Here is a 12,911-nt window from a genome sequence, read left to right as displayed (position 1 = left end):
CAGGACTTTGTCATCTACCTGATGAGTGGGACGACCACCATCTTTGGCTGCTGCAGGGAGCACAGTAATGGTGAGGATGAGGAGAGGCTAAAGGTCGACATCCTTCTCTTTGCTCCTGATGTGTTGCCTCAACACTGCAGTGTCAGACGCTTGGACTCTCACAGCCAAACCTCCACTGGGGAGCACAGAAAGACATTGACAATGCTGAAGCCCCTCCACGGTGCTCCCGTGACCAGGAATGGTTTTCTACTTAAAGAGGAGGTGGAACTAAACCCTGGGGACCTGGTGGGTTTGGGAAAACACTACCTATTCATGTTCAAGGATCCTACAAGCTTATCTGGATCCCTCCAGACGCCTCCTTGGATGATAAGACTGTGCCCAAACTCTGATACAAAAGCGTCATCCTCTTGCTTATCGTGTGGCTCCTCCATCGCCACAAAAAGGCTCCAGAGGAAGCCTTTGCCTCCTCGCTGGAGGGACCTGGAGGGCAAAGAGGCTTTGCTAAGCTACGAGCTGGAGCAGGAGGAACGAGTCCTCCAGGAGATTTTGGAAATGTTGGACCCCAGTGGGAACGAACCGAAGCTGACGCCTGCTTTCCTGCTGAGCCTCTGCATCCAGCACTCTGCCTCCACGTTCGAGCTGACGCACCTGAGGCAGCTGCTGCTCCGGATTGCCAGTCAGATCCAGCTCATCATGTGGGTAAGGATGAATCACTGCTCTTTCTCTCTGTCATAACTTCCCTTTGTGGAAGTGAATAGTAAGTGTTAATCTGTGTATTTTTAGCCCAAATCCGAAAGAATGAAGAAGTAATCAAATGTGTCATCAGAGTTGAATGTATGATTGAAGTTTACTGGTAAATACTCCTGCATGTGTTTACTCTGTTAGGAGAAGACAAAGGAACTCGCAACCATGCAGCCAGAAAAGTGAGTAGACAACTTAAACACTACTCATTGTTTTCAGATTGTCCCAGAAATACATGACAATGAGCAGCCACTATATACGACACCTGACTCCTTGAGTTTTATGATTTGGAGTCTGATTTACAGTGAGGTTTCATGAATGCAGGTTGTGCAAAGATTTCTCACTGTCTTCTCTGAGAAAAGTAGAAGCAGCTGAGAGTTTTCTTGTGATCACAGTGCTGCTTGGATCACATTTAGTCATCTCAGCAGATGATTAAAGTTACCAAAGGCCCATAAACTCAATCTTAAGTGTCATGCAACATATAATGGTCATGCAACAGGAACTGAAAGCATTCATGCTGACTGAAAATGTCTTTTGACTGAAGCCGCGTTTCAACTGCAGAAACTTTCCCCAGTAACTCAGAACCAGAAAAAAGCAAATTTGATGGTGTGAATATTATCAAGGCCGAAGTTTAATATGTCCCTGTAAGGACTGTTAATATTAGTTATTTTCAAATAATGGCAATCAATTATTTTGATTTATTATTTTGTTAAGAAATATTAAATGTATATTCTCCTTAAACATTAAGTCCGTTGACTGAATCATACTTAAACCAATTATTAATCAAACATTTGTTGTTAGGAGAGTAGTCCTTTTTCACAACAGACATAACAACTTTGTTTCCAAGCTTTTCACTATCACTATATCAGTGATCACTAAGTAATTTACTAATCCAAGTTTGTGAGTGTTCTTTAATAAACTGCAAATGTCAATGTCTATCATCACTGTCTCTAGATTTCATCCTCTGGCAAAACACCTAATGTTTGTGAAATGTACAACAGCTTTTGAGATTTCACATTGATCAGATCAAGCATTGATCTCACACCTGGCTGTCTTTTTACACCAGGAGCTCCAGTGACAAGGAGTCTAATCCTCTTCAGCTGCCCAGCACAGAGGAGCTGATCCCAGGTCTGCAGCCCCTGGTGCTGTGGATGGCCAACTCCATTGAACTCCTGCACTTCATCCAGCACGAAGTCCCTCAGCTGCTGCCCTGGAGGCAGGACCACGAGGGTGAAGGTGGGTATAACATCTGCTCAGATCACAGCTGTTGGACCTGCAGTCTGGGTCTACTATTAAGATTAGTATTTTTTTTTTTTTTTGGGCCAGGTGTGTTGGACTCTGAGATGTCATCCACTCGGACAGCCTGTGAGGAAGCCATGACAGTCGTGGAGGAAGTTATCATGTTCACCTTTCAGCAGTCTGTCTACTATCTCACAAAGGTTGGCTGCCACACATCAATACAACACCAGTATAAAATAGAATTTGTATGTTTTTGGGTTGTCTGTTCATCCCATTCTTGTGTACACAACTCATTTCTTCAAATTTGGCAGAAATATTTACTTGGACTCACATAATAACTGATTATTCTGTATTCAAGGTCATGGTGGCCTCACAAACATGTTATGTCCTCTTGTATGTTGACTGAAACTGCACTGGTTGGCAGAAGCATACAACCCTTTGGGGCAGCAATACTAGTTGAAACAGTTAGGTTTTAAAGTGTTGGTTTCTTTTGATAATTTTTTTATAATGCCAGTCTCAAACGTCCACGTTAGGTGTTGAATTATGGATTGTTTGTTGCTGTAACATTGTTTGGCTCAAAAGTGCTTTCAATCCATATGTGTAATGATTCTTTAAGAATGTATTTTGAAAAATGTTTCGTTATCACGGTTTAACCTGCACGACTTTCGGAACGCTGATGTCACATGTTTACTGCGATGCAGGAAATTAATGCAGAATGATTACAGAAGTCAGTTTAAAGTGAAAGACAATTATTTTGAAAGCCTCATGAGCCAAACGGGAGAGACTGTATTGGATTGTAGAGGTTTTACAAGTGTTTCCTTCCACATAAAGGCTTTTTTCCCAAAAACAGAAATGAGGGGTTGGTCTTTTAATCAAGGATGTCCTTTATTCTGGACCATATGCTGCATGCATGCAAGGCACAGCATAAAGTCATACAACCTCCATGTTTCACATCCTTTTGACCTGCAGAATTTGAGTGTCGGTCACATGAGAAGCAGGAAATCGGACTGTGTAAACAGGTTTTCTGTTTCCATTGAGTGTATTCCAGACAGAAAACACAGAAACAGAATGGAAACAGACTCTCAGTCAGGAAAAGCCTGTGAGATAGTGAGCACGGTATCTTTTCCACCAGCTGGAATATAAACAGAGAAAATCTTGTCCCTCAAGGTCATTGAAAGGTGGTTTATTGAATATTATATACAGAATGATTTGGTAAGAGCCACATTTTTTTACACTTCTCATTATAACAACAGAGATGTCAAATTTTTGCTCTGTTTCTGCATTGTAAAGCTGTGTGTAAAGGGCTATTTGCAGTGTGTTTTGCCACATGTTTGCTTGCGCTATCATCCATAAAGTTGTGACCGTCCACACAGGCAGACCTCATAGTTGATCAATTCTATGGGAAACGCTTCACTGGCATTTGTACAGAGATGTAAAGGCAGACACAATTAGCATAACTTCTATGGAAATTTAAAGGATTGATAGCAATGACCTCTGACTTGAGCTGTAGCAAATTTTTGGCCATCCAGAATTTCAGAACCTTTACTGTAAATTTAAAAAGTGAAGACTTTTTGTTTCACTCAGTTTCAAGGGGATGTACAAATGTGTGTTGAATCTTTTTTTCTTTAAATAAAGACCCCATTTGAAGCGTATGATAAAGAATTGGGACCTAAAAAAGAGCCTTGGGGTACACCACAGGAGAAAAAATAATGAAAAGTAACTGATCTTCACTCATGCTGATCTGGGTTACAGATATGATTTATGCCATTTAAAGGCCACACTTACATCTGGACTCACACTGTTTAAAGTCTGGTATGTCTAGATTTTCTTTGGGACACTTGTCAATGACAATAGTCAACACTTCTGTTTTACAGCCCCACAGGAAACTTCCAAGTTAGATTTAAGCAGTTTTCTGACGTTAACATGGCTCATTAAAGGTTGTCTGGTTTCTGTAGAGTCCAGCCAACATTATAGCACAGACCTGTAACAGCAGAGTCTGTAGAAACAGCACCACCCTGCACAGTGACGGCCTGAGGAAGGGAGGGAAGGAAGCAGGAACAGTCCATGCTGTTGTTTTGAAAACTCATTTTTCTATTGCTTGTGCAGCAAAACAGTTAGGGAAGCTTTAGTGCCTTTCAGTCGAATCAAGTTTCTTTATGCAGCTTTTTCGGAGGCATAGCATTAATTTATGATCTGTTTAATCTTGATAAGTCACTTGGCTCCAGCTTAGTTAACATATGCTGTCATTTCTCCCTTAATTACACACACACACACACACACACACACACACACACATATATATATTTATATATAGATATATAGATATAGATAAATAGATAGATATATGTATCACCTGCATATACATATATGTATTTGCATGTGTTTTGTTTTGTGGTAACTGTCTTTCTGTTGAGTAGAAAAACAGGAGAAGGATTTGCAGCTATGGGCAGCAGCCTGTTTCCTGCGTAGGAAGACAAACTGTCATCAGAGAAACACCCAACATGGGGGAGGCAGGGGAGGAAGTATAAGGTCTTTCTGTTAATTTCCTGTGACCTATGACTGAATATTCGTAATGTACACAGGCAATTTTTTCCACTTCTTCTTTTTCTTTGGGCAAAGTTTTTTTTTAGATTAAAACAAAACTCGATTATTGATTCAGCTGCAGATGTTTTTTAGAATCTATTCTCAGTCTTTCTTTGTATAAAACCCTCAGCCACTGACTGTCTCACTGCAGTCTGACTCCATTATAACAGAGCACAGAAGCACCTGTAGATCTTCTGAACTATCAGCTGACCTGTTGCCTCAGGCATGCAGGGTTATTGTCGACTTAGTGACTTCTCCCAGCTTGTCTGAGGTCATTATCTTAGTCATGGTGAGCGAGTGAGAGTGTGTATGTGTACCTATCAGGGTGATGTAATGTGTCTGAAACAATGGCAGAACTGTGTCAGAAAAAGGAATTGTGATAAGAGCCGGATCTGTGAGAGAGCTAAGAAGGAGCTGATGTTCAATAAAACAGATTCTGAAGCATTTGTTTGCTCACCAGTAATGTTTGTATTAACACACAAACGCACACACACACACACATAAACATTTTGACGGTGCCCCATTATTAGTGTACCAGGATACCGTGTGAAAGTATACTGTATTATAATCATTTCATGTACCTAGGGTGAGACCTAGCACAGTGTACCTGGAGTCAAGAATCATTCATGTTTCTGCAGTTGACCTTTGTACTTTGTAACAACAGCTTTCCTGTAAAGTTTCCTGTATAGTCTGAATGTCTTCCTCACTGTGACTCAGTATTTCATTATTTTCTCTGCATAGCAACACTAAACAAGATAACTCACTTTATTGTACTGTACTTAATACTATCAGTAATCATGTGAGACTAATGAGGAATATCACTTAGAATTAGCATCATCACCGTTGGATTCTCATGGTCCCTCAGCAGTGACAATGGCGGCAAAAAGCATGTTCTTTAACATCCTGTTGGTCTTAACTAAATCAAAGTCTTCATCTATCTCCACAGAGCATGTATCCAGCACTGCCTGGTCTGCTGGATGGGAACCCTTTCTCAGAGAGCGGCCAGCTGCGAGTGCCTGACGGACTCAGTGGCATCCTCGAGGTGCTGAAGGAGGCGTTGAAGCTTCTCACAGCTTTCCAGGTGCATCCCGACATCTCATTACAGCTCTGCGCCTACCTGTTCTTCTTCATCAACGCGTCGCTGTTCAACGCACTCATGGAGAGAGGTAAACTCCCTGTCCCCTGTTTAGATTGCATTTGTTGTTTGCTCGGTCCACTGCAGACTGTGTTATTGCATTAACTAGAATTAGATACATTTTTATACAAATTTCATCCAGTAAATGTGAAGATATTTTAGTGTGTATCATTGACTGTAAATAAAGATGGACAACATGACGGTTCCCAAAAGTGAAGTCAAAGTGTCTAGGTCACAAACCCCTGTCTCCTCCATGTTATTGATTTTTTTTCATCAGAACCTAACTTTGGGATGAACAGCAGCTACTGTCGGATGACAATTTAGCATTTTAGAATAAAAATTGGGGGTTTAAATGTTTAAACAAAACATTCAACCCCCCAATGTTACAGAGGAGGTTACTGCTGTTCTTAGATTTTTTCAAGACTAATGTGGGTGCACTTTGTTGTTCAGGATCTGTTGCTGGGTTCTACCAGTGGTCCCGAGGTGTTCAGATTCGGGCAAACCTGGACCTGCTGATGGACTGGATTCAGAGCATTGGACTAGGCGACCTGGCCACTGAGTACTTCCAGAAGCTCTCTGCTGCTGTCAATCTTCTGGCTACACCCAAAGAAACCCTCCTGCAGGTCAGATGATGTCCCCTCCTCCTTCCCCATTTGTCTAACCACAGGCGGGGGTAGCTTTGCAAGTTGAGTCATGTTTGCACACTGCCTGAATGTTTTCATTGTCTTAGAGGTGTCAGTGCAACATTAGCTTCATATTTTAATTTATTGGGTGCAAAACTTTCTATATTTGTATAAATCTGAAGTTTATTTTGCTTTGTCCACAGCAGCAATTTACAGTAACTCAAACTTCCTGATATTGTTGACACCATAAAATCTGACAAGTCTGTGGAGGCATGTTACTGTTTTACGGTTTTAATACCACAGTGAGAAGATGATCATTGATTCGACATGAGGAAATAACCTCCAGGAACAGACCAAGTAAATACACTAACAGGAAGAAATCTTGACATCATGCTAATAAAGGCTTGGCAATCATTCATCCAAATGAAAATCATTCAGACCTGAGTATATCCTGTCCTTGTCCTATCCCCAGAGTATGTAAATAATATATTATCAGCTCAATCCGTTTTTAAGCTCACTTGACTACTGGAAACATGTGGCTGAGAGCTCAAATGGCACAGAAATACCATCACAGTAAAGGCATGTTAAACCTTTCATACCCATACGAAGTATATGTTTAGTAACATAAAATACGCCTGTACATCACCAGAGCAGCAAGTTTATATTTGCTTTCACTGCCAACATAACACCTAATCCCTCTTGTCATAATTACACAGTCAAACTCAAAGTGTACACTCTGCACCACAGAAGGAAGCTGAGCCCTCACCTGGCTGGTTACCAAACACTTTGGTATTCAGAGTCGTAAAGAGAAACTAGCTCATAAAACAAGCCAGGTATGACACATGAAGAACGAAGATTAAACAAAGGTCGCACAAACCTACCAAACAAAACTGATTCACAGGTTTATGGCAGCTGCAGATGACGTGAGCTCTGTCGAATGTTTTTGTGGTGAAGTCACGTGCTACTCTTGTTTATGTGTTCCTGAAAGCCTTGTTGGCTTTTTTATATATCCTCACACCAAGCTATACATCGTAAAACAGTATATAGCACAAAATATTTTTTTTACATTCAAATTTCGGTGAAAGCGTATTCTTCATTGCATCTTCAATATAATGTATTTATTAAAACAGAATGTTGATTCGTAGCACAACTGTAAACTTAGATTTTGGTGTATATCCAGGTCAGTGGGCGGATCCAGGAATTCTTTTCTCAATTTCTTTAACATGTAAGATAGTGCTTTTTTTTTACATTCCCAAGGTAATAATTAATGGATCTAGATATGTGGTCACCAACCTTTTAAAGCACAAAATCACTTTTAATTCCAAACGTAAGCAGAGATCTACCACCCGATATCTTGCAAAAAACCCACTTAGGAGGGTATTTATTATTTTGGCAAATTCTGTTAAAGGCTCAATGTCCGAGTATAACCATACACAAAGAAAGGCAGTTATGCTACTTTATCTGTTCAATGCACACTATTTAGCTTCTCAGTTCAACAATATGTTTTGCAGAGGAGCTGCTACTGCAGCACTATGATTTTGTATAGGATTTGCATGGATTATGACTATACATATGACTATTGTCCAGTGTTCTCAAATAAATACCAGAACTATACAGTATTTACAACACTTCCTGAACCCGTTTCAAAGTAAAACCACTCCAGCGTTTCACTTCCGAATCCATTCATTTGTTCTAACAGGGCTTTGATTGTTGTCGACAGACCGGAAGCTACGTGTCTTCATACTGTAGAGTCCTGACATTTAGTTTAGTGCATAACCGAACTTGTATTGAAGGAAATGCAGGAGATAAAGTTGCAGCTCCGTCGCCAGTAGCGTACACACTGTCAGTGTGAACAACAGATAACCGACACACTATAATCATTGTAAATATTGTAATTTTGTTGCTATGTTCAGCTACACATGGCATCTATTGCCCTTCTGTCCGTCCTGGGAGAGGGATCCCTCACATGTGGCTCTCTCTGAGCTTTCTACATCAGTTTCTCAATTCGAACAGAAATACTTCTACCTAGCAGCCCATGTAGGTGATTATGATAGGACGTACGTAGGTCTCTCAACATTTTTTAGTGCCCTCCCTAAATTACTATATGAAACCAAAACTAACCAGATCAATGGTAAACTGTGGAACAAAGACATGACCCTTAGTTTCTGTCTGTTAGGTATAAAAACAATCTTATAGATTAAAAAACAAGCTTTGCTTTCTAATAAAGCTTTTGGATTCAACCACAGAAATGATCCTCCTGTTTGGCAGCCCATATTACTGTGTGTAGAGGAACTAGGTCAGGTATGAGTCTTAGATTTTCACTCTGAGCTGACACCTGTTTTCACTGTATGACTGTATGTCGTGTTACCACCATTAAAACTTACTGGTGCATTACACAGCACTCACTCAAGACACAGCTGTCGATGGCTGGGTCTCATCTGTTGGTGGGATTGGCTGATAGCTGGGAGGCTGGTGGTTTTATGTGTCCCAGCCCTGGCATGAGGTCACCCTGTGGCTGTAGCGACTGAGCACACACCCTCAACAGATTTTTAGTTTTCCATCTGGAGTTTTCTGGACTCTTAAGACTGGAGTGGCTCACGGGCACAATTGCAAATTACACTGGAGGGATGTGGCATGGCTTGTTTTGCCAGCAGTTATGGAGAACACAACAAGTTATTTTAGGAGAAAATAGCTTCCAAACATTTACACTCAGACATAACAAAAAGAGACATTTCTAATTTTCTGCTGTTTATAAGCAGCACTTAAACTTAACCCTCTGATGAGTCGAGTGTGGCCTCTGTGTTACAGGAGAGGGGCAGGGACTAAGCAACATTAACTTATGGTTTCTGTTGTGGCACCGGGATGTCTGGGCAAAGTCTTAACTTCCACCAATTCAACTGGAAACAGATTGAATTGACTGTAACGTCCGTAATGTTTGTCTTGCAATAATCCCATGAATGTCAAAGGACTCACCTGCTTCTTTGTCCTCAAGCTACTTTTACTTAGTCATCAAAAGATCAGATTTAGTCCTTCTCAAGTTTGAGCTAAAGCTGCTGTGAGGGAACACTCATATTTCATGATACAGCGACATAATCAGTAAAATGTTAAATTAAAGAGCAGAGTAAACACATAAACACAGGATAGAGCTGTGAAGAAAAGCAGCAGTGACGAGAGACAGTTGAACAGTTTTTTCTCCAGCAAAAAACTTTCCCATGAGGCTTTGTTACCACATCTGTCCCTGGGGCAACAGGGACAAAGGCTATTTACTAGATCATATAATTGGTTTAAAAAGCTTTGAATTTAAATGAGAGAGAAGCAATGATTTTCTGTCTTTTTATGGAAAAAAGCACTTTGACAAATGACTTGTTTCTCCCACACTGTAATTCTCACCATGTCAACAAAAATAACTAGAATTTTACTCCATACCAAGCCCCAGCATTCTTTTTAATTCAATCAAGCTGAACCAAATTTCACTGATATCAGTCCCCTAAAGAGACCCTTTTTTATTTAAAAGCTTCATTTTTAAGAATACGTTTGCCTAAGCTGTTTTTGTTGTTGTTTTGTATTCAGGCATCATGGTCGTCTCTCAGGACCGAGTTTGCTGCTCTGAACCCGGCCCAGCTTCACCATATGCTGAGGGAGTATAACTCAGGTAAAGCCTGTCCCAGCGGATGGAACCCGTCACTGGATGACGCTCAGGACGCTGTCAGGACAGGTGAGCAAGCGACGTCGAGATATTGTATTTTGTAACTGTAATGATAAGCTGACAAATCGATGAGCGGAATAATAAATTATCAATTAATTGTTTTGGTGATTTTTCAAACAAAAAAAGTTTCAGCTTCTCGGATGAGGGGATATGCAGTTAATTTTCTAATTTATCTTATCAAACAAATAAAAGATGTCAAATTGAGCTTTCGTAACTCAGGTTTTCTGTCTATATTGTGCAGACAATTTATAGATAATTTGAAATAATACAATAATTTGGTGATGACTGAATTATGTAAATAACGGGTTCTCTGTCTGGGAATGACTGAGACATTATCTTAGACTGATAATTAATATATTTTCATTCATCAATCAATCTTTTTTTTATGATTTACTTAAATTGTGAAGTAAATAAATAGTTGACAATCAAAGTGTTTTTTTTGTTATGTCTATTCTTTCCTTATTTGTAGTGTTTGAATACCAGCAGCATTGTCTGATATGCGTGTTTTTAAGGTCGACAGTGTTTACTGTAAACTCCTCTTTCAGCAGGAATCAGAACAGTGTATTGTGTTTCCTTCATGTTCCAACTTGACAGTCAGCACGCTTCACTGCACAAGACTTCATTATAAACAACAGAGTGTGCAACGAGTAAAGCAATTTGATATGTAAAAAAATAGGGTTAAACACTACTGAGAGGCTTTGAAAAAACAGTGTCCAGAGTGTGACTGTGTCTGAAGCATAATTTAATGTGCTTCTGTTTTCTATCAACTTACCACATTTTTCCCAAACTGAGTCCCAAAGCATTAAATATCCTTTTTTTAATTATCGAAAACTCAGTCCATTATCACAAAATGTTTCATAACACAGCTTTAGTCTGGTTATCTCTAAATCTAAATACTGAAGTTATTGTTTTAAAAATGTAAAGTTTATTAGCTCAAATTTGTGGCATCCATCAGAAAGGAAGTAACTTATGAAACCATGAGTTCATGTGTGATTGCAAATTGATGTTAGCAAGTGGAGGTTCTGACTGTACTGTCCAGAGGGTGTTCAGCTGCACTGTGTGCTCTGCTGCATTGACAGTTAAAAAGAGGAAGTAAGAGGCAACTATACTTGTCATTATGGAACAGAGCCAAGGACCTTCACTGGGCTGTCATATGAAGTCAGTGTATTGAGTCTGTAACATCTGGAGGCTGAAAAACGTCTCAGTTTTTCTGAGAAAATTATAGTTTTAGTCAAGACAGTAAACTGCGAATAAAGATGGATGACATGACAGCTCCCAAAACGGGAAGCTAAAGCCCCTTGATCATCGCCTGCTATATAGGTCATAAACCCTGCCTCCTCCATGTTATCAAATGGGAAAAGGACCAAACTAAAAAGTTGAAGTACATGTTATATAATTGTTTTGGTTTTTTAGATAGTTGTCATCATGCTGATGTATGTGTAAGAGTTCATGTTTCATATACGTTTGGTTTTGATCTGCCCTTTGATGCAAAGTAAAACCTCACTCAGGATTAATGAAGCATGTGTATCAACAGGACCTCGATACTGTGGCTCCTTCCTACAATCGCTGCTGCACAGACCCCGACTCAAATGACATCAATGCTGCAAGATGGCAATGTTATACGAAAACTTTTTGATTTCATTTCAGGATAGTGGGAAGAATGCATTGTCATCTTTATTTACAGTCACAATAAAAAAAGTACAAATTTAACAGGCTTATTTTGGCCGTACTGTGAGAATTCCTCTCTATCAATCCAACCCTGTGAGTCTCCACTAATCAGCATCAGTCCACAACCACCTCCAAAATCCAGCTCGTTTCAATTTTCACCTCTTACTTCAGTCAGACTGAAGGCACCAATCCTTTACTTTATTTACAGCTCTTAATTAGTTGTTAAGCCACATATGGCAGCTTTACTCGTGGATTGAATTTCATTAGAAAGCTGTGGTGAAGGTCGGGTCCTTTGTGATGGATGATAACAGATGGGCCTGTCACTCTCTCTCTTCCTGCAGGCAACATCCTGGAGAGCTTTGACAACCACCCGCCGCTCATCCTGCCTAGCAGCACCTTTCACCTGGAGCTGGGTAAACCCGTCGTGGAGCCAGCACTGTTCGAACAGCTCAGTCGTCTGCAGGAGTTCATTCGCCAGCTCCCCCGCAGTGAAACCCAAGTCGAACCTGATGTGGAGGAACAGGTAACAAGCTCTTTCACCCCACAACTCAGTAACATAACGAAAAGCCGGTGTTGGTCAAGGAACAAGACACTTTGATCTTTCTACATCTGTTATTGATTTACTTTATGTACCCCAAACTCAGGCTCCCAATGGGACAACCACAGCCAGCCTGTCTACGACCTCACCTTCAGTCAGAGTCTTCCAGGATCCTGTCCATCAGGTGGTCTCTGGCCCGGTTACCTCCTCCTCCCCTGAGGCAGACCAGTACTCTACCGCCCTTCCTGCAGAACCTGCTCAGGCCCATGGTTCTCACAGTGACCTTAGCAGCTGCGAGGCCGTCCTGACCCAAAAGCTGAAGAGCCTGGAGCTGCAGAATGCCCTCCCAGGACAGGCAGAGATGAGCTACCACAAGAGCCTGGCGTTGGACCCATCCTGCCTGCTCACGCCACCCAACACCCCACAGGGTATGGAGCTGGCCGAGCTTGAGGCTGATCTGCAGGAGGGTGCCCGCCAGCAAAAGAAAGGTAAAATGCTGTCTGTAGAGCTACAGCCTATAAGAAGAATCAATGCATGCTGTATTGACATATATACTGTGTATGCAGATATATACTGTATATATGTGTAGGGTCCAAAGGTTCGGAGACTATTTTGGGTCAAAGATTCATCACTCAGGTGGTTATGATTCCAACAGTAAGAGTTAATTTACTCCCAGAC

At 40.8% G+C, this 12,911-nt stretch overlaps 1 protein-coding gene across 2 annotated transcripts in view; it reads left to right on the top strand.

Moving 5' to 3' along the window:
* radil2a (Ras association and DIL domains 2a) overlaps window positions 1-12,911 on the top strand; it is a 29,061-nt gene that overhangs the window by 8,766 nt on the left and 7,384 nt on the right. For both annotated transcript variants that reach the window (XM_020094128.2, XM_020094126.2), the window contains exons 5-13: window positions 4-699; window positions 886-923; window positions 1,808-1,977; window positions 2,068-2,180; window positions 5,510-5,729; window positions 6,149-6,321; window positions 9,892-10,036; window positions 12,037-12,218; window positions 12,340-12,721. In XM_020094128.2, coding sequence (XP_019949687.2) covers window positions 4-699; window positions 886-923; window positions 1,808-1,977; window positions 2,068-2,180; window positions 5,510-5,729; window positions 6,149-6,321; window positions 9,892-10,036; window positions 12,037-12,218; window positions 12,340-12,721 — 2,119 coding nt within the window. The remainder of the gene's footprint in view (window positions 1-3; window positions 700-885; window positions 924-1,807; window positions 1,978-2,067; window positions 2,181-5,509; window positions 5,730-6,148; window positions 6,322-9,891; window positions 10,037-12,036; window positions 12,219-12,339; window positions 12,722-12,911) is intronic.

Source organism: Paralichthys olivaceus, chromosome 5 (genome assembly GCF_024713975.1).
Source record: "Paralichthys olivaceus isolate ysfri-2021 chromosome 5, ASM2471397v2, whole genome shotgun sequence".
NCBI classification, from domain to species: domain Eukaryota; kingdom Metazoa; phylum Chordata; class Actinopteri; order Pleuronectiformes; family Paralichthyidae; genus Paralichthys; species Paralichthys olivaceus.
The sequence above is the reverse complement of the archived record's forward strand: the minus strand, read 5'-3'. Positions and strand labels throughout refer to the sequence as shown.